Below are 19,001 nucleotides of genomic sequence, written 5' to 3'. Positions count from 1 at the left end.
CTTAGTCACAAATGACAGACCCCAGTAACAAAGCAGATCCAAGTATCAGATGACCAACACTAGTAAAATACCAGACCTTTGTAATGGCTCAGCTACGTACACACACTCAATTAATGTCACCCGAGACAAGGATCCAGATCAGATCCCTCGGGTGACATTGCAGGGTCGAGGCTCTGCAGAGGCGTTCTGCTCTATGGGTGGGCAAAGTGTCCCCAGGAGTGACGACATGCAAGGGGCAGTGTAAGTGGTGAGAACAATGCCCTCAGCCGCCGCAATCTGTCTGGGTGGATCGCTGCCCAAGTGGTCGAGAGGAGTTTGGGGGCTGCTGTACACACGCTAGATTCTCAGCAGAGGTGGCCATTATCAGCCGCCACGCCGAGTTTCATCTGGCGTGTGTAGCAAGCCATGAAGCCACCTGTCACCAATCACGTGATTCAGGCAGCAAAATCAAGGAGGCAGCATCTGGACAAACAGTTTGGGCCACCTGGCACCTACCTCCTCCCCACTCCCCTCACCGCCTTCCTGGCACACACACTATCCTACTCATCCACACCTCCCCAAATTCCCGTCCTCATTCGACCGGTGGCACCTGCTGCGATTAATCAGGCGAGGATACTGGCACCAGTCTGGCCAATTCCAACCATCTGGTGCTCCTTTTGCTAACTGCTGCTGATGGTCTTGTGGGTGGGACCACGGCACCATCATTGAGTCAATCACTGCACTTGATCAGTAGCAGTGACATCTGATAGGTCACTGCTACTGATCGATTGCAGTGATTAGTCCAATGATAGTTCCGTAGTAACGCCTGCAAGACCATCGGCAAGTCCAGAATCGTCCCTGTGCAGAGCTTAAAACCCAAGTAAAAGTCCATAGTCAGTCAGCTCCTTACTTCCTCCAGGTCTCACACTGCACCTCAACCACACATTTTACAGGGAAACACAAGACAAGTATATCAATAAATAACAGTAGAGAGCTGGGGAGAAGAAATACAAATAAAACTTATCAATATCAATACTTCCATATACAGTATAACAATTACAAACCACCATGTTTTAAAAGCTGTCTCTCTCACTGATAGAGACATTTTACTTCGCTGACCTCAGTATCCATCTAACAAAAGAAATATGACAGTTCCATTAAATTCAATAGGAAAAACATTTTATTGCTTTCTCTCTGCTCCTTTGACAGGAGATTGAGTTGTTCATTGAATTACCTAGGAGAGTTGTTAAGTAAGTCAGACATGTGATCTTCAGGCAATTCATTGAAATGATTACAGTGACTAGAAAACTGAATGGCGCAGCAACTTTGTATCAGAAGCTTGTTAAAGAAGTACAGTATATGTCAGTCCAACTAGTGTGTAACAACTATTAGTAGTTACTTTGATTAGACTTACCACATAGCTATCCCTATGACTCAGGCATGACTCTGTTCCTGAGGAAAAATGAACAGAAACAAGTCACCCACAATCTGAATTCAATAAAGACAGAACACCAAAATGTCCTGTGATGAGAATTGTGTCACTAGCCTTACATGGGTCCATAATGGCTGAATTTGGCAAGACTGATCACTTCCTGATCAGAAAACAGTTGTGTGGTAGAGATTGATGTAATGCCCTACTGGACTTGAGAATCGATTGAACAGCTTCCTGGTGACAGGTTAGGTAAAATGGGGTTATAGGTAAAAAATGAAAGTGGGGCCCCTTAACATTTAACACTGTACTGATGGTAAAAATTTGTGCCCCAAAGCTCTCAGGGCCCTGTTAATATCAATGGAAGTCCTGGGCCTGCCTCTATCTCCTCTAGCATTACACTGCTCAGTGCCATACAGTGATAAGCAATTGTCGATCAACCGCAACTCTACCCCACCCATCAAAGAAAATGTCCCGCTTTAGATCACTGAATGCCTAACCCTACTAGCCACATCAGGCGCCCAAATGACCACTTGGATGCTTGATAGCGGACATTCAACACAGGAGCCTATTAGACACCAGCCGATCATGGTGCCCAAAGAACCTGATCCCAGAAAATGGACACAACTTGCATTCTGAAAAACAGCACACTACACGTCATTACAGTTGAACCTGCTGCACCACACCATTAAGGCCTGAGCCTACTAACGCAGTTGTATCCGCTTCTGTATGCTTTTCAGCATCTCTAATATTGATGTGTAACTGAAAAGCGGACACACACAACCGCATCAGTGGGCTCAGGCCCTCAATGCGCAAATGTGAACGTACTATTACAATATAACCACATAACATTGGGATTATGTTGTCTTGTGCAATGCAATGGATGCAGTGTGAAGGTAGGGAGGAAGTTTATGTTAGGTGTCAGGTATTAGGGCCGGTTTCCACCATGCCGACGTGCATTTTACTGGACGCATGCTGTGCTCTAAGTACACATCTGAATCCTTGTAGCCGTGCCAAGGCTTTAGGGATTCAGATGCATGCAGCGGTAAACTGCAGCACGCCATGTGAATCACACCAGCATGTGTTTCAGACGACAAATCTATTGTCAAAATGGGCAGCATTTCCCCTCTCGAATTGTATGTGGGTAAATGCAAGTGAAAATAGGCCCTTAGGTCCAATTAACACTTATTCAGTTGCTCTCAGTTATAACTGAAAGGACAACACATTTTTAAAATAACGCCCATGTTTTCCTATGGCACAGTTCACACTATACGGGTTTTAACTGCAAGATTTTCCATAATGCACTGCTATGGAGAAGAAAAAAAAAACCCGTGTATCAACTGATTAAGTGTAAATGGGGCCTTAGGGTTCTTTCACACTGCAACCATTGATGTTTCTTTACAGCTGACAATATAATCGCATCCCAATGCAATGCAATTATATTGCTATGGTAAGTTCACATTGGGTGCGATGTGGTACATTCTGTCGGAGTAACACACAACATGCTGTGCATTTACAGGACAACATGCTTGTTTACAGGGGCAGTGAAGCATACTTTCATGTACTGTATGCGTTGCATTGCACATTTGTGAAAGGACCCTGAGGGGAAAGCCTAAATCTCACAAAAGTGTTACGGGGAGTAGGTGATAGATTTAGACAGCAACAAGAGGGTTAAAGGGGGGTTACACATAGCATGAGGAAGGTTGTAGTAACAATGAGGCCGGTTTTACACTTGTTTTTGTGCGTTTCGATGCTCCAGCCACATTGCAAAAAATTTAAGATCGGGATAGGAGGCGCCCGGTCTAGGAAGCGTCACAGTGTGGATAATACTGCAATGGATGGATACTCCAATCACTATAACATATGGAATAATAGGATAAAATAGTCCTACCTCACAGCGTATGGCAGGACATAAAGGCTCATAGGAGTCACGATTAGATATTCGAACTTTTTTTTTTTTTTTTTAGGCGTTTTTAGGCGCCCGGATTCGTGACTCACAAGTTTCACAGGCACTTGTATTGACCTGAAGAAGCGGCGTTGAGCCGAGAAACGCGTTGTCGAAGTGCACCTATTGTTAAAATAAAAAAAAAAAAAGTTCGAATATCTAATCGTGACTCCTATGAGCCTTTATGTCCTGCCATACGCTGTGAGGTAGGACTATTTTATCCTATTATTCCATATGTTATAGTGATTGGAGTATCCATCCATTGCAGTATTATCCACACTGTGACGCTTCCTAGACCGGGCGCCTCCTATCCCGATCTTAAGTAGTTACCCTCCCTCATATACACTGTATATCGAGGGTGATTTGAGTCGAGTTTCCCGACGAAAAATCATTTTTTACCAGGAGCAGCGACCAGCTGGGGAGCACAAGGCCGAGTGGAGACGGTACTTCTCCACCTGCTAACACAAGTGGTTGCCTTTGCTGCAACCCAGACTTGTGAGTATATATTTTGCTTGTTTGCACCTTATCCATATATACTAACGATATTGCACCAGAGTGGGCTCCCGGACCTGTTTGTGTTTTTCTCGTCACCTCTACATTGCAAAAAATGTCAATCAAATGACTTTGCGGCAAACAGGGGAGGACTAGGACCTTTCGACCTGGGGGGAAAACACAAACTAGGGGCCCGTGTTTATGGCACCCTCAGACCAAATTGCTTTTCTCTTTTTTTTGGAGTATGTCAATAAATCTTAAAGAGACTCCGTAACAAAAATTGCATCCTGTTTTTTATCATCCTACAAGTTCCAAAAGCTATTCTAATGTGTTCTGGCTTACTGCAGCACTTTGTACTATCACAGTCTCTGTAATAAATCAACTTATGTATCTCTTGTCAGACTTGTCAGCCTGTGTCTGGAAGGCTGCCAAGTTCTTCAGTGTTGTGGTTCTGCTATGAACTCCGCCTTCCAGGCCCCTCTATGCACACTGCCTGTGTGTTATTTAGATTAGAGCAGCTTCTCTCTTCTCTCTTATCTTTTACAAGTTGGATAAATCGTCCTCTGAGCTGGCTGGGCTTTCACATAGTGAGGAATTACAGACATGGGCAAAGCTGTTTGCAGGAAGAAAAGAGCAGCCTGAAACTTCAGTGCATGAGAGATGCAGGGGGAAAGAAACACACAAATGATCTCTTGAGATTCAAAAGGAAGGGTGTATACAGCCTGCTTGTGTATGGATGTATTTTCTATGTGTGGACATACTGTACATCAACCTACTTCCTGTTTTGGTGGCCATTTTGTTTGTTTATAAACAAACTTTTTAAAACTGTTTTTAACCACTTTTAATGCGGCGGGGAGCGGCGAAATTGTGACAGAGGGTAATAGGAGATGTCCCCTAACGCACTGGTAGGTTTACTTTTGTGCGATTTTAACAATACAGAATCTCTTTAAAGAGAACCCGAGGTGGGGTTCTGACAATGCTATCTGCACACAGAGGATGGGTCTGCCTATACTGCCCAGCCTCTGTTGCAATACAATTCCCCCCTAAGTTCCCCCTGCGCTCTGCTGGCCCCCATAAATCACAGCTGCGCTGTCGACACGCAGCGGGTTATGTTTACATTTGCAGCTGTCACTCTCGCCGTTCCCCCGCCTCCTGCATAGCTCCGGTCCCTGCCCGCGTCCCTTCCCTCCAATCAGCGGGGAGGGGAGGGATGAGGGCGGGGACCGGAGCTATGCAGGAGGCGGGGGAGTTGCGAGAGCGACAGCTGCAAATGTAAACACAGCCCGCTGCGTGTCGTCAGCGCGGCTGTGATTTATGGGGATAGCAGAGCGCAGGGGGAACTTAGGGGGGATTGAGATAGCAACAGAGGCTGGGCAATATAAGCAGACCCAGCCTCTGTGTGCAGATAGCATTGTCAGAACCCCACCTCGGGTTCTCTTTAACCTTTGAAAATGTACAGTTTCATGTCTGCTTCGAGGAGGTAAGTCCACCACTGCCGCCTCGGCATTTTTAAAGTTTTTAGCATATTTTATCCTGTTGGAGCCTCTATTCATATCCTGCGATACCTGTGTCGACCCCTGGGTGGAGGGGTGATATACCCCCAACTTTCCGATCTACAGAGAACGACTTCTTAATCCTGAGTAGGGTCAGGTCTCTCCCCACCTGCATTTACAGTGGTTGCCTATCGGGTAACCCTGGATTGTGAGTACCAATTTACTTACTTTCACTATCCATCATATCCAATACATACTACACTATATCGGGCTCTCAATGTTTTCTTTTGTATCAGCCCAAACACATGTGACCCGCTTGCTATATGCCGGTAATCACATGAGGCGCCATGCGGAAATACAGCAAGGACACTTGCAGGACAGCGTGACAGGTAAAGTATAAATGCGCAGGCATCAGAGGTCACATAATACATTTGGAGAGACGATGGCCAGGGGCTTCCGTCATATCTGTCGATCGTGATTATTGCATGCCCTTACCACTGTGCACTCGATCAACCACATCAGCCTGGGATTTCCCAGCATCTCAGATTTGACCAATTTCCGCCCGAAATCAGAAAAATCGTCGATTGGACATGCTTGTGGCAGCACCAATTTTCATCCAATTCGATAGTAATTATCAAAACAGTTGGTTGATCACGGAATAGGCAGATGCATGGCCACCTTAATTCCCCAAGGCTCACCACATACACACACTTATGTCCAAAGATGGACTGTCTGTCCCTTCATAAGAGGGATAGTTGGGAGCTATGATGGTGAGAGAGAAGACATAGTTTTATTTTTTTCTACGGACACTATAGGCAAACCTCTGATCTGTATCCTGCTGTGTACATTTACCAGCTTGCCCGTCCTCTAATTGCTCTGTATTGCATTTTTATTTCCCTCAGCCAGCCTAGTGGTTCACATTGCCTTCTACAAAAACCTGAATGCCTCGGGCACTGCACCAGCCCTAAATCATTGAGAGGCAGCCTGAGATCTCCCCCTTCCCCCTGGACAGTCCTCCCTTGACGGCAGAGTGCGCCAACAAGATCATACACATAGCGACGGGCCCTGTTCACTGACATATTCCCTAGTATGTCACTGGGATTCTTGTCAGTCCGCGCACATGTGCCTTGACACACCACGCTCAGTCGTTTACACTACGTGCGACGCCCATAGACTTCCATTACAGCAGGCTCCGCAGTGCCTGCAGTAATGTGCTGCAGCCCTTGTTTCAGATTGGATACTAGAAGCAGGCTGAGCAGTAAAAAATGAAACAGACAGCAGGTTAGGTGTTTACACTAATGTTCCCATTGATATATATGGTAAAATACATGAGGGTGCTTTGTCTCTGGTCAGGCCCGGATTTACCTCACAGGAGCCTATAGGCACAGATGTCCTGGCGCCCTGGACGTCGCCCACCATGAACCTACAAACCCCTAACAAACTGCACTACAAGTGTGCTGGCTGGCCCAGCTGTCACTTCTCCCTTACTTTCCCTGCCCAGTGTAGGTAGCTACAGGTGCCCTTTAGTAATAGTCAGCCAGAGCTATCCTCAGTATTCAGTAGCATTTACACTCTGCATAGGGAAGGAGAGAGGGAGGGGGGGGCACTAGTGGAGGGGAGTGAGCTGCCTTTCCATCATCAGGCGCCTGTAGGCACGTGCCTACAGTGCCTTATGATAAATCCGGCCCTGTTTCTGGTTCACTAATAAAGGGGTGAAGTCAGGTCAGGTGTCATTAACGTTACAGAGGAGGCTAGGTCAAGAAGGGGTTAAGACTTGGAGTAAGAAGGCATTTAGGCATGCTCGTCCTTAGGAAAAGGTTAATGCTGTTGAGAGGGGTACTTTTGGAAAAGGGGCAGCATTTTTCTATGGCTCTATCTCTGACATTTTGCTCCCACAAAAATAAGCTTTGAAAATGTCCTGGCTAGCAAGACTGGAGCAGCGGTGTGATAATAGTTCCATGTGGATGAGAGCTGTGTGTGCAGCAGCGCCCAGCCGCCTGGCATTATCTCTGGCATTGCTCACACACACACACGACCTCCCTCTACACCAGGAAGTGAATAGACGCCATAGGGTCAGCGCTGAGTGCACGGGAAGCGCAGTGACAGTGGTAGGAAGAAGCAGCAGCAGCAGCACCACCTCCAGGGTGTCTGCATGGGGGAACCGGGCGCTGCTGTATCCAGGCTCCACGCCGGAGCTCCTGGCGGCACTATGCTGAGCAGTCCGCCCGTCTAGCCCGTCCCGCTCCGCCCATCAGCCCCAGCAGAGAGAGAGGGAGGCAGAGGATGAACTGACCCCGCTGCACTGACACCAGCGATGGAAGGAGTTCTGTACAAATGGACCAATTACATCACAGGTATGCAGTCTGTGTGTGTTCTGTATCTGTTTACAGGTGACACGCTGGGCATTTCATTTATGTGTTGTCATTTATATATAAATAGGACACACACACTGATTGGGAACAGAGGGCTAAATCTATATCATTGACAAGCCAGTCTAAGTGGGTACCTAGGGCCTGGTGGTGGATAGTCCAGTGCTGCCCCTTCCCCCCCATCTAATTCTATCATAGATGCCTGCTTGCACTCAGGTGGTGCCAAAGCTAGGATCTAATTCTGCTGAAATCCTTCTGCATAATGCCAATCCAACAGGTGACAGATGTTCCTTATTAAAAGTACCATTTGGGATCATTGATTGACCCTCTGCATCAGTGGCTTAGCTAAGGAGCTGTGGGCCCCGATGCAAGTATTACATTGGGGCCCCCCAAGCACTCTATACATAACAATTGATACAGCGGACCAAAATCTGCCGGTGGCAACTAGTGTCAGGGGTGCAAGAAGGGAATAGGGAGCAGTTTGTTAATAATTATCACTATTCAAAGTATCTATATAAGTGATTATTATGAGCACAGGACCAATAGAGAGCTAATACTGCAGTTGAGGCGGGGCCCCTCTGACCTAAGGGCCCCGATGCGGGCACAACCTCTGCACCCCCTATCACTATGCCCATGCTCTGCATGATTTGTAATTGCCAGATACTCTCTGGGATTTCAGTTTGAAACCGTTAGAATGTTCTCTATTGGGGGTAGTCTACTTTAGGTGACCCAGCAGGACAAGGTCTTTCAGCACCCAAGGCTGAGACACTAAAGTGACCCCCTCCATCCCTCCCACCCAGCCGTCACACACTAATTGCTATTAGACTAAGAGGCTACCCAGGGCCCCCAACACCCTAATCTCTAGTTATCTGGCTTGCAGTCACTGCCATGAATCCCCTTTTATTATTTCCTCTCCTTCAAACACAACAGGGGAATGATAGCTGAGTGAGTTGTGCGCCCCCTCCTACACAGCGCCATAAAGCTGGAGCCTCTCTCGCCACTGCCCACCCCTACAGCAGGCTACCTCATAGGAAAGAGTTCTCCAGGTACAGCGCCCTCTACTGCACGAAGCATTGTGATTGGCCAAATAGCGTGGGCGTAGTTCACTACTGTACAGCCTATTGGAAACCTAGCAGTGCTAGAGGGTGCTTTTCACCCTATCATGTTAGCAGAATTTCCCTATGAGGTTTCCTGCTGTGTACCCCAAACTAATATAGCACTTTCTGCAGGTTTAATTGAAAAAAAGCATTGACGAACATCACTGGGCTCTAGTCTACTTTTGGGTTACCAGGCAGGAAACCTCATAGGGAAATTCCGCTAACATGGTTGGGTGGACAGCATACTCTCGGACTGCTAGGTTTTAGATAGGTTTTAGTAAATTACGCCCACACTATTTGGCCAATCACAACACTTTGTGCTGTAGAGGGTGTGTGATTGGAGAACTGTTCCCTATGAGGTTTCCTGCTGGTTCCTGTAATCTAGACTAGCTCCTGTCATTGCATACATTTGAAAATGACGCACGCTAATTTGCACCAGGCGGAAACCGCGAAAAATCAAAAATTCGGTCTAGGCTTAACGTTAACGATATTCTACTACTTAATTGATATATATGTAATATTTGGCAATATTCCACTATGAACTAACCTCTTCCTGCTCTCACACAGAACTTTCTCCTGGTGGGCAATTAATAACCCCCCCGGGATAACATATAACCTCCCCCCTCCCCCACGTGGGCAACTTATAACTCCCCCCACAACAAATAACCCCTCCACCATGGCGCCTAACCTTGGACGCCTGGGGCCGGCCGCTATGTAAACTGCAGGTTGCTAATTGCGGACACTTTGCCTGCTGTTGGTAGTCGCAGTTCACATAGTGGGCGACCCCGGGCTCCCTTTTTTTAGCTGCTTTGCCATCACTCTCCGGGTGACAGAATGCTACCCACAGTCCACTGTTCTACCTAATCATTTGAAATGGTGTTACATACGGTAGGTTTCTAATATTAGCAAGATTTCTCACTAAAGTGACAGGTTTGTAAGCAAGGATTTGGCCAAATGAACTTCCATTTGTTAGCATAGCATTAGTGGTAATGAAGGGATTAACATTTTAGCCACTTGTGGTAAAATATAGTATCACAATTTACTTGATGGGGTGAAAACTGGACTTTTAGGGCTCGTTTCCACTATAGCGAATCCGCATGCAGGCACCGCATGCGGATTCGCATAGTCAATACAAGTGGATGGGATTGTTTCCACTTGTGCGTCGTGCGGGTGCGTTTTGGCGTGCGGGGTAAATCTGCGCGGCAGAGCCGTCAGGTTTTGCGTGCGGCAGGAATGCGGGCGAATCGCCCGCAATGCTTTTAATAGGGAAATCGCATGCGGCTTTGTCATGCGGATTTCCCACGATTTCGCGTGCGATTTCGCATGTAAGTCTATGGAGCTTTACACAGGCAGTGACATGGTTAAATTCGCTTGGCTCCTTGCCATGCGAAATCGCGGGGAAATCCGCATGCGGAAACACATCTGCATGCGATTTCGTCCGCGGTGGAATCCAGGCGATTCCGCAACAGTGGAAACGAGCCCTTAGGCTAGGTTCACAGTGCTCAGTTGCATTGTAGAATAATTCTGCATGTCAACTAACTGCCCATATAATTCTATGGGCTGTTCACAGTAAAGCGTTGTAACTGATCGTATTATTCTAACTTGCTGCATGCAGACTTTACATTAAAGTCTATGCCCAGTCTCCACTGCAGTTCACACTCATTTTAACGCATTATAACTCGTGCATTATGCAACTGGCCACTGTGAATCCAGCCTAAAGGAATTTTCTTGCTCCAAAGGAAGTGTGAGCAGATCTGAAACGTTGTACACAGCTAGGCAGGGTTGGAAACAAGTTATTTCCTGTCAGCTGATCATTCAGTCAAGTTGACAGGTATCAATTCAATAATAATGTTTCTACAGCTGATTGGTCCTGTACAAAGTTCTGGTTTAGACCAAGGGGGTTTACACCACAGCTACCAACCTACACACTAGTTTAAACTCGGCGAGGTGGACGATAAAGGCCACCTTGGGCAAGAATCTGTTTCCAGAGGGTTCGAGGGTGACACTAGACCATCACCCGAGGGATTGAGACACATTTCCTGCTGAGCGACAGTCCTTATACGTGTGTATTTGTGTAAATTATATTTGGGTACACTTTTGCATCTGTATGAAAGGTTCCAGCAGCTTAGAAAGTCTTTGCAGTGGACAACACGCTTGTACTTGTCACATCTCATCACGCTTCTTGTAATGGTATACTCATTAGCTGCCTGGTGCTGCAGCCCAGCAGTTCTGGAGTACAGCAAGAAACTTGGTAGACCTGGTACAAAGGAGAGGCATCTGTGGCCAGTCTTTTTGCAAATGATTATTCAAAAAAAAAAAAAAAAAAAAAGCATGTTTGAAGACTGATCCTATGTTTCGTGTACAGTAAGTACCCGTTGTTTCCCTGTATATGTCAGTCAATCGGCTAAATGTGTCCAAGGTCGGCTTCCCTTTCCGAAGTTACCAGCAAACCCTCGATTCTCAAAAGAATTGCTCATAAAGCACACACACCACAAGCACCTTACTAAGCTTCAACTCACACTACGGCGCCGCTGCCCAGAACTGCGCTGCCCACACTAAGCCACTAGCCACAACATCGCTGTCCACACTAAGCCGCCGCCCACAGGTGCATCTGGGTCCGTGCAGATTTACAACCTTCGGTTAGTATATGGGATTATACCGATGAATAACGAGTGTAGATAAGGTAAGGTAAACAGAATATACTTGTAGTATGATATGAAAATTTGAAAAGAAACAATGTATTATAGCTGACAGACAAATATGTATGAAGTATTTAAAAACCTATATTTATTATGAAAAAAATGCGTTTTTGGAATAGTTTTTATTAGGGACTATTCGCTGCGTTTCCCCACATGCGAATTTGGATTGGGAAATGCAGCTTATTGAAATCAACAGCCTGCCATCCAATTGTCACGTGGGGAAAAAACAGATGGCATGGAGCAAAAAAAGTGAGGAAAAACGGGATGGTATGTAGCGAAAAAAATTAATAAATGGGGTGCACATGTGAATCCCCATAGCCATGCATGGCATTGACTATATGGATTTGGATGGGATCTCGCATCACACCAAGTGCCGGTTTGCATCTTGAAGATGCACACTGGTTGAAGTTGAAACGGGTCCTTACTATAAAAAGCATAAAATGAAGACAAGTAGTAATACTTAGTCTAAACTAGACAACCATAGGTGGTGATAAAAGCTTTTTTTAAAGTGCTATTAATATCACCCTGATATTTAAGGACGTACACTACAGCAGATGTCCTAAAATTATATAATTTCTCCAACCAATGAGAAGAGAACATTTCTTATGGAATATGGAAGGCAGGTAAATTGCAGACAGAAACAGAGACAGAAAACAAATTAGTTCTAGTCACCCCTGCTGGACCAAATACCTGTAAACCTGGGTTTACACATATATCCAAGGAACTGTAAATAACTACGTATTAGCATGAAAGCCAATTCAACAGAGATGAGAAGATTCCTTTCATGCATTGTCGTAAAGAACCTGTTATATAATCAAAGAACAACTTATTTACCTTTAGAGACAATAGGAATTTCTTGTACCTCACACAAGTGTGCATTGTTGTAAATCCCTCAGTGTAATTCACTATTGTTGATCAAGTTTGTTAAATGTTTGCTACTTGTTAAAATGCAATACCGATTAATCTTGTGACCACTTATGTAAGCTAGAATGCATTGTTTCTATGAGTCTTTGCTATTGTGTATGTAAGTAAATTAACCTAAGGTCAGGTTGCCAAACATACTAAAATGTACACCATTGTGTTAAAGTGGAAATCGTGCATGTAAATATTAATGACAAACTAGGGTCAGATAGCCAAACATGTATGCCATTGTGTAGACAAAGCTGATTGGTCTGTATAATCCTGCATTCAGTGACTGGCTTTATATATCTTGTTTCAAATACATAAATCAGATGCATTTTCACCAACGTGAGTGTAGTGTGATTTCTGCATCTCTCAGCTGGAGAGGGAATATTCACTAAAAGAGGGAGTCGAAAACCAATGGGTTACAGTTCTGAAAGTTGCTGAATCATCGTACAGCCACCTCTGACGAGATCGAGCTATCAGTTGACATGAAAATAATTTGTAAACTAACATACAACCTGTGAAGCATAAAACAAAATATTCCGGCGTATAAGACGACTGGGCAAAAAAGACGACCCCCCAACTTCAGTCAAAATATAGAGTTTGGGTTATACTCGCCGTATAAGACTACCCCTCTTCCAACGCACACCAAGTAAAAAAAAATAATAAAAAAATCATATACTGGTGCTATGTATGAACAGATACTGGTGCTGTACTGTATGTGGTACCCAGCATATAACAGTATATAGGCGATTGACTGGTTGGATTGGTCAACTCTCCCACTCCCTAAGTGGATTGGTCAGCTCCCCATGTCTCCATGGTTATCAGAGGCGTATGGAAAAATAGATTGCCCTGTTCCCATAAAACACACATCTTTCACCCTTCTGGCCCACCCTTGTATCCTATTTACCTCCTCCTCTGTCTCTCATATCTTGCACATGTGCACCTGCGCCGCTTCACTACAGTCCTCAGCAGCGAGATCTGAGAGTCAATGAAAACCAGGCGTATAAGACGACTCCTGACTGTTCAGAAGATTTTCAAGGGTTAAAAAGTAGTCCTATACGCCAGAATATACAGTAACTAGAAATGGGTAATCTGGGTGAGAAGCCAGTAATAAGGTAAGTTTCAGGTATAGGGTAGGGTGTAGGATTGGCAATAAACCACAAACGCAGCCCTAAACGACTGTGAAAATCTGGCATGTAGCCTCCCATGAGTTATTGGCCCAGACAGAAATTCCCTGGACCTTTGTCCAGTACTCTGTACTCATCTCAGTTCATTTATCGCAGATCCTAATGTCTTTTTAGGTGATGATCTCCTGTCTGTTTCGGATACTCTGAGGAAATGAGCCTCTGCCTATGAAATGCATTGCACTGGATATTTTCATTATAGCCAGCTTCTCACTCACATCACTTGCTGTATAACAGTTTGTTAGTTGGTGTAGAAAGTACTCTCGTGTGGTAATTTGTAATCAGTGTATTATTACCTGTGCTGCTTTAGCCTAGGGCAGCATCTAAACGGGGTGGCATAGTCGTTCAAGCGTAATCATTCACTGTCCATTTAAAGGGAAGGTTCAAGCAAAATTAAAAAATGAGTTTCACTTACCTGGGGCTTCTACCAGCCCCATGCAGCCATCCTGTGCCCTCGTAGTCACTCACTGCTGCTCCAGTCCCCCGCTGGCAGCTTTCTGACCTCGGAGGTCGGCGGGACGCATTGCGTACATTTTTACGCATTCCCGCTAGTGCAGGAACATTAACACATACATTTTTACGCATTACTGGTTTAATGCGTAAAAATTTACGCATTAAACCAGTAATGCGTAAAAATGTATGTGTTAATGTTCCTGCACTAGCGGGAATGCGTAAAAATGTACGCAATGCGTCCCGCCGACCTCCGAGGTCAGAAAGCTGCCAGCGGGGGACTGGAGCAGCAGTGAGTGACTATGAGGGCACAGGATGGCTGCATGGGGCTGGTAGAAGACCCAGGTAAGTGAAACTCATTTTTTTATTTTGCTTGGACATTCCCTTTAAGTGAATGGAAGTGCTTTTTAAACTACATTTACGGCTTTTTACGTCATTCATGTAAACGTCGCACCAGATCTTGTCCTCTCACCTCGTCAGTGTCCAGGATCGGTTTAGTTCAGCACTTCCGTGTCCCCCTATGGAAGTCAAAATGAAATGCAATGACGCATTTAGCATCGCTTAGACAAGATGCCACAAGCCCATCCCGCAGACTCCCATGTGATCTGGCTATTACTTTAGGCTGGGGGTGTCAAACTCCAATACAAACACTGGGAACATCTACTGGCCACCTTATAAAGTTCCCTGGTGTCTAATTGGCCCCTCCAACTCCTATACAGTTCCCTGGTGTCTAGTGGTCTTCCCTCCCCTATACAGTTACCTGGTGTCTAGTGGCTCCCATCCTGCCCTATACAATTCCCTTGTGTCTAGTGGCCCCACCCTCTCCTATACAGTTCCCTAGTAATTAGTGCTTTACTTAGTGCTTTCCCCTACCTCCCCCATGTTTGGCTTCCCTGGTGATCTAGGGCTTCACCTTCAAGATCGCTTCCCTGGTGGTCTTGAGTGGGCCAAACATAATACAAAGTGGGGAAACCCCTTGAGGGTCAAATTTAATGGCTGTGATGGTCAGATTTGGCCCACGGGCCGGAGTTTGGCATGTATTCTTTAGGCCCCTTTCACACGGGCTGTAGTTGAGCAGTGCGTTTACTGCTAGTTAAACACTTATGGAAGCAGCTCAAGTGGTTTTGTGAGTTTGTAAGCATTATAGGGCGTTTAATAGGCGTTCGCGCTTGGGTGTTAAACGCTGCGTTAACCCGTGTAATGTGTTTAGTAAACACTCTTTTTTGCAGTAGAAATCATTTTTTTTTTAAAGACGAACACCTTCAATTTCTAAAACTTTTGATTTTGATAACAGGAAATGGCTATATGATCTAGGAAGTAAAATAGCAAAAATGGTGTTGAACTTGGAACTTCACCTACAAAAAGAGGTGTAAACTAACAGAACAGTGAAGATTACTTCCTGTTACACCTCAAGGCATTATGGGCCACTTCCAGTCCTCCCAAGACACTCCCCAAACGCTTGCCAAACGATTGCGTAGCATTGGCAAGCGTTCAGAGGTGATTGCATCACCTTTAGGCAAGCGTTTGTAGGCAGTAGGCGATCCCAGACGCGACATGCGGTGGTTTACAAACGTACGACAGCACAGCTCATCGTACGCCTACAAACGCTTACAGTTCAAAAGAAAATAACGCCACCATTCGCTCCTATTATAAGGCATTCACACCGCTTTCAAACGCCGGGAATAAACGTTCGTGTGAAAAGGGCCTTAGGCTGTTTCGTGGCATTATAACACATGTAGTTTTTTGTGCTGTTAACTATTTTTTCTTATTGGTTTATGCCAGTAAATATATATGGTACTAACCATATATTTATGCATATAGTTTGATTACCTCAGCTTATCTAAACACTAATTATTCATGTGCGCAATTTTGTTACATATTTTTAAACAACCAGGACTAAACTTTGGCCAGTCGTTTTTAGTGCTCCAGTAGTAGCCGTATCTGAGTGAGCGATTACTTGTTGTGAGTGTCAGCTTCTAGGTGCCATATAACTGGGTTAAGGTGGACATACACTGGTCGATTTGCCATCAGATTCGTTCAACAGATAGATCCCTCTCTGATCGAATCTGATCAGAGAGGGATCGTATGGCTGCCTTACAGCAAACAGATTGTGAACCGATTTCAGCCTGAAACCGTTCACAATCTGTGGTGGTGCTGCCGCCGCTCCCCCCCCCCCCCCCCCCCTGCATACATTACCTGCTCCGCCGGCGCGACTCCCCAGGTCTCTGCTGTCTTCTTCTCCGCTCTGGTCTAGTCTCCGGCATGCTTCACTTCTTCCTGCCCGGCAGGAAGTTTAAACAGTAGAGCGACCTCTACTGTTTAAACTTCCTGCCGGGCAGGAAGAAGTGAAGCATGCCGGAGACCAGACCAGAGCAGATAAGACAGCAGAGACCAGGGGACTCGCGCCGGCCGGAACAGGTAATGTATACCCGCTGTATTGCGTCGGTCGTCGGGCATTTGAACGCCGCTATCGACGCACTCCCGACCCGCCGGGGATCGAGAAAAATCTTCCGCATGGACGGATCGACGGGATCGATTTCGGACGGAAATCAATCGTTCTGTCAGCGGTGTGCGCGGCGATTTCACAGCCGATTCGATCACTGTGATCGAATCGGCTGTATATCGGCGGGAAAATCGTTAGGTGTATGGGCCCCTTTAGAGCTATCAGCATTCACAACTCTAATCTCTAGTAGTCTACTGTCCATTCCTGTCTCTTTAACCACAACCCAGGCTAAAGCTGCATACGCACATTGTATATTTATCACCCAAAACCAATTTTTTGTGGTTGTTTTATGATTGTACACACACACTTTCTGCTATCTGCCAAACACCTTTCCCGTTCTGTAGAGAGGAGCTGATGAGTGTGAAGCACCCTGCTGTGGGACTAACAGTAGTGTTAAGGTATGTACACACTTCTTGCCTTTATATTGCCTGTTGGGGATCAGGACCTGATCTCCTAGGGCAACATCGCTGGCTGGCCTTTACAGACATGTGTCAGCTATGTATCTGATGACGCGTTTTGTTGCTATGGAGGGGGGGGGGGGAAAGAGGCAGAGGAACCTCGGAGTGACGCATGCATGACGTCATGTGGCAGGGAAGCGGCACAGACCACGCGATCTGCTGTCGGGAGGGTGAGTTGATCTGCTGGGCGGTGGCCGCTGTACACACACCTGACTATCGGCTGAGGCGGTTGTTATCAGCCGCCTTAGTCAGGCGTGTGTACAGGCCTTTAGCCATGGGGGTTGTACGGCTTAGCCAGTCACTGAGGATGGTCAGTGAGATGCAAATAATTCCAAGTTGTATGCAAATTTCTGTAGCTTGTAAATAGACTAATGGAATCTTGCCTAACGCTAAGTACACACGGACCAACCTGCAGCCTGATTATCATTTGACTTTAGTCTGTTGGATGACAATCAGGCATGTGTACGCATGCAAACAACTTGACATATTATATATACGTATAACATATACGCTATAGCAGCATAGAGGGCGATATAGCAGCTGGGAACGCGGAAAATCACTCGCGTTCCCAGCCTGTCAGCGGCTGTCGCCGAACCCGGAAGTAACCACCGGTGGGGACAGGACGATCGGAGCGGGGCTGCGAGGGCACCATCCAGCTTCAGGGGGCTGAGGGATGCCCCGGGTGAGTAAATATCATTTTTTTTTTTTAGACTTAAGTATTCCTTTAATATCCCTAACCTGTTCTTTGCTAAATGCTAAAAACTAACACAGACTTTTCATCAAACTCTAACCATAACTTTTTATATTATGATTAGTGCTAAGCTTGTCTTCCAGTCTCTTAGTTGCTCCGTGAAAAAAATATTCAAAAGCATAAAAAAGGACTTTTAAGCCCAATCCATTTATCTGCTCAGGGACAATGGTAGGAACAATAAAGTTTAAATATGTTAGTCACTGGGTGCCTCTCTATCCTAATTCTATTTTTGTCACTCATCATTTATTTACACACCAACGTGCTTCAATAAGCACATTTCTTTCAAAGAGAGCAATTACCTGAGGACTTTTGGAACGCCCATGTGGAGTTGAGAGTTGAGATAATATTCCTCTTCTACACTTCCAGTGGTGACCTATTTTGGTAATACAAAAAGTGTAAGTAGTATACAACACATTTTTTTTACGGTCACCTTTCTTAAAACCTACAACACTGCCGGGTGGTTGGCTAAAGGCTGGTTCAGGCAGGCGGGACGGCTTGCAGTTGCTCGTTTAGTCAATGCTAAAAATGTTAATTGAAAAACACAAAGGAAAAATCAAGAGCCCCAGATGGTGTAGTAGGTTAGCACAATGCAATTTACCAGGCCCGGATTTACATCACAGGAGCTTATAGGCACAGATGTCCTGGCACCCTAGACTCCGCCCTCCATGAATCTCCAAACCTCTGCTGAACTGCAACGCAAGTGTCCTGGCTGGCCCAGCTGTCACTTCTCCCTTACATCCTTTGCCCATCATAAGTAGCTACAGGTGCCTTTTAGTAGTAGCCAGAGGTACCCTTAGTATTAAGTTGCCCCTGACTGAAGGGAGAACTTGTTAGTAGAATGCTGAGAGCTGGGTGAGTAACCTCATTTACTATCTGCTCAGACAGGACTCTGCATAGAGAAGGAGGAAGCGAGGCACATGGGGAGGGAAGCGAGCCGCCTTTCCATCATTGGGCGCCTGTAAGCACGTGCCTACAGTGCCTTATGGTAAATCTGGCCCTGAAATTTACAGTTAATGAGGTAGAAGAGAGGTACTCACAAAGGTGGGTTACTGCTAAGGAAACTACTGTATTTGCAGGTGGGTAGATTAGACCCGAGCCCACTCGGGCTAAAGTGTCACTCTCTGTAGAAGAAATAGATTGGGGTAACACCCCTCGAACAGTGGTGGACTAGAATACTTAATTAGTTATCGAACAGGGGCGCCAGAGTAGAGTAAAACATGTTAAAAACTGTTTAAAATGGGAGGTA

At 45.7% G+C, this 19,001-nt stretch overlaps 1 protein-coding gene across 1 annotated transcript in view; it reads left to right on the top strand.

The window, feature by feature from the left end:
* Positions 1-7,366: 7,366 nt before the first annotated feature.
* Positions 7,367-19,001, top strand: part of PLEKHA3 (pleckstrin homology domain containing A3) — a 60,284-nt gene continuing 48,649 nt past the window's right edge. Inside the window, exon 1 of the mRNA XM_068245430.1 lies at positions 7,367-7,692. Coding sequence (XP_068101531.1) covers positions 7,653-7,692 — 40 coding nt within the window. The 5' untranslated portion in view covers positions 7,367-7,652. The remainder of the gene's footprint in view (positions 7,693-19,001) is intronic.

Source organism: Hyperolius riggenbachi, chromosome 7, assembly GCF_040937935.1.
Source record: "Hyperolius riggenbachi isolate aHypRig1 chromosome 7, aHypRig1.pri, whole genome shotgun sequence".
Classification (NCBI taxonomy): domain Eukaryota; kingdom Metazoa; phylum Chordata; class Amphibia; order Anura; family Hyperoliidae; genus Hyperolius; species Hyperolius riggenbachi.
This window is presented reverse-complemented; position numbering and strand designations above follow the sequence as displayed.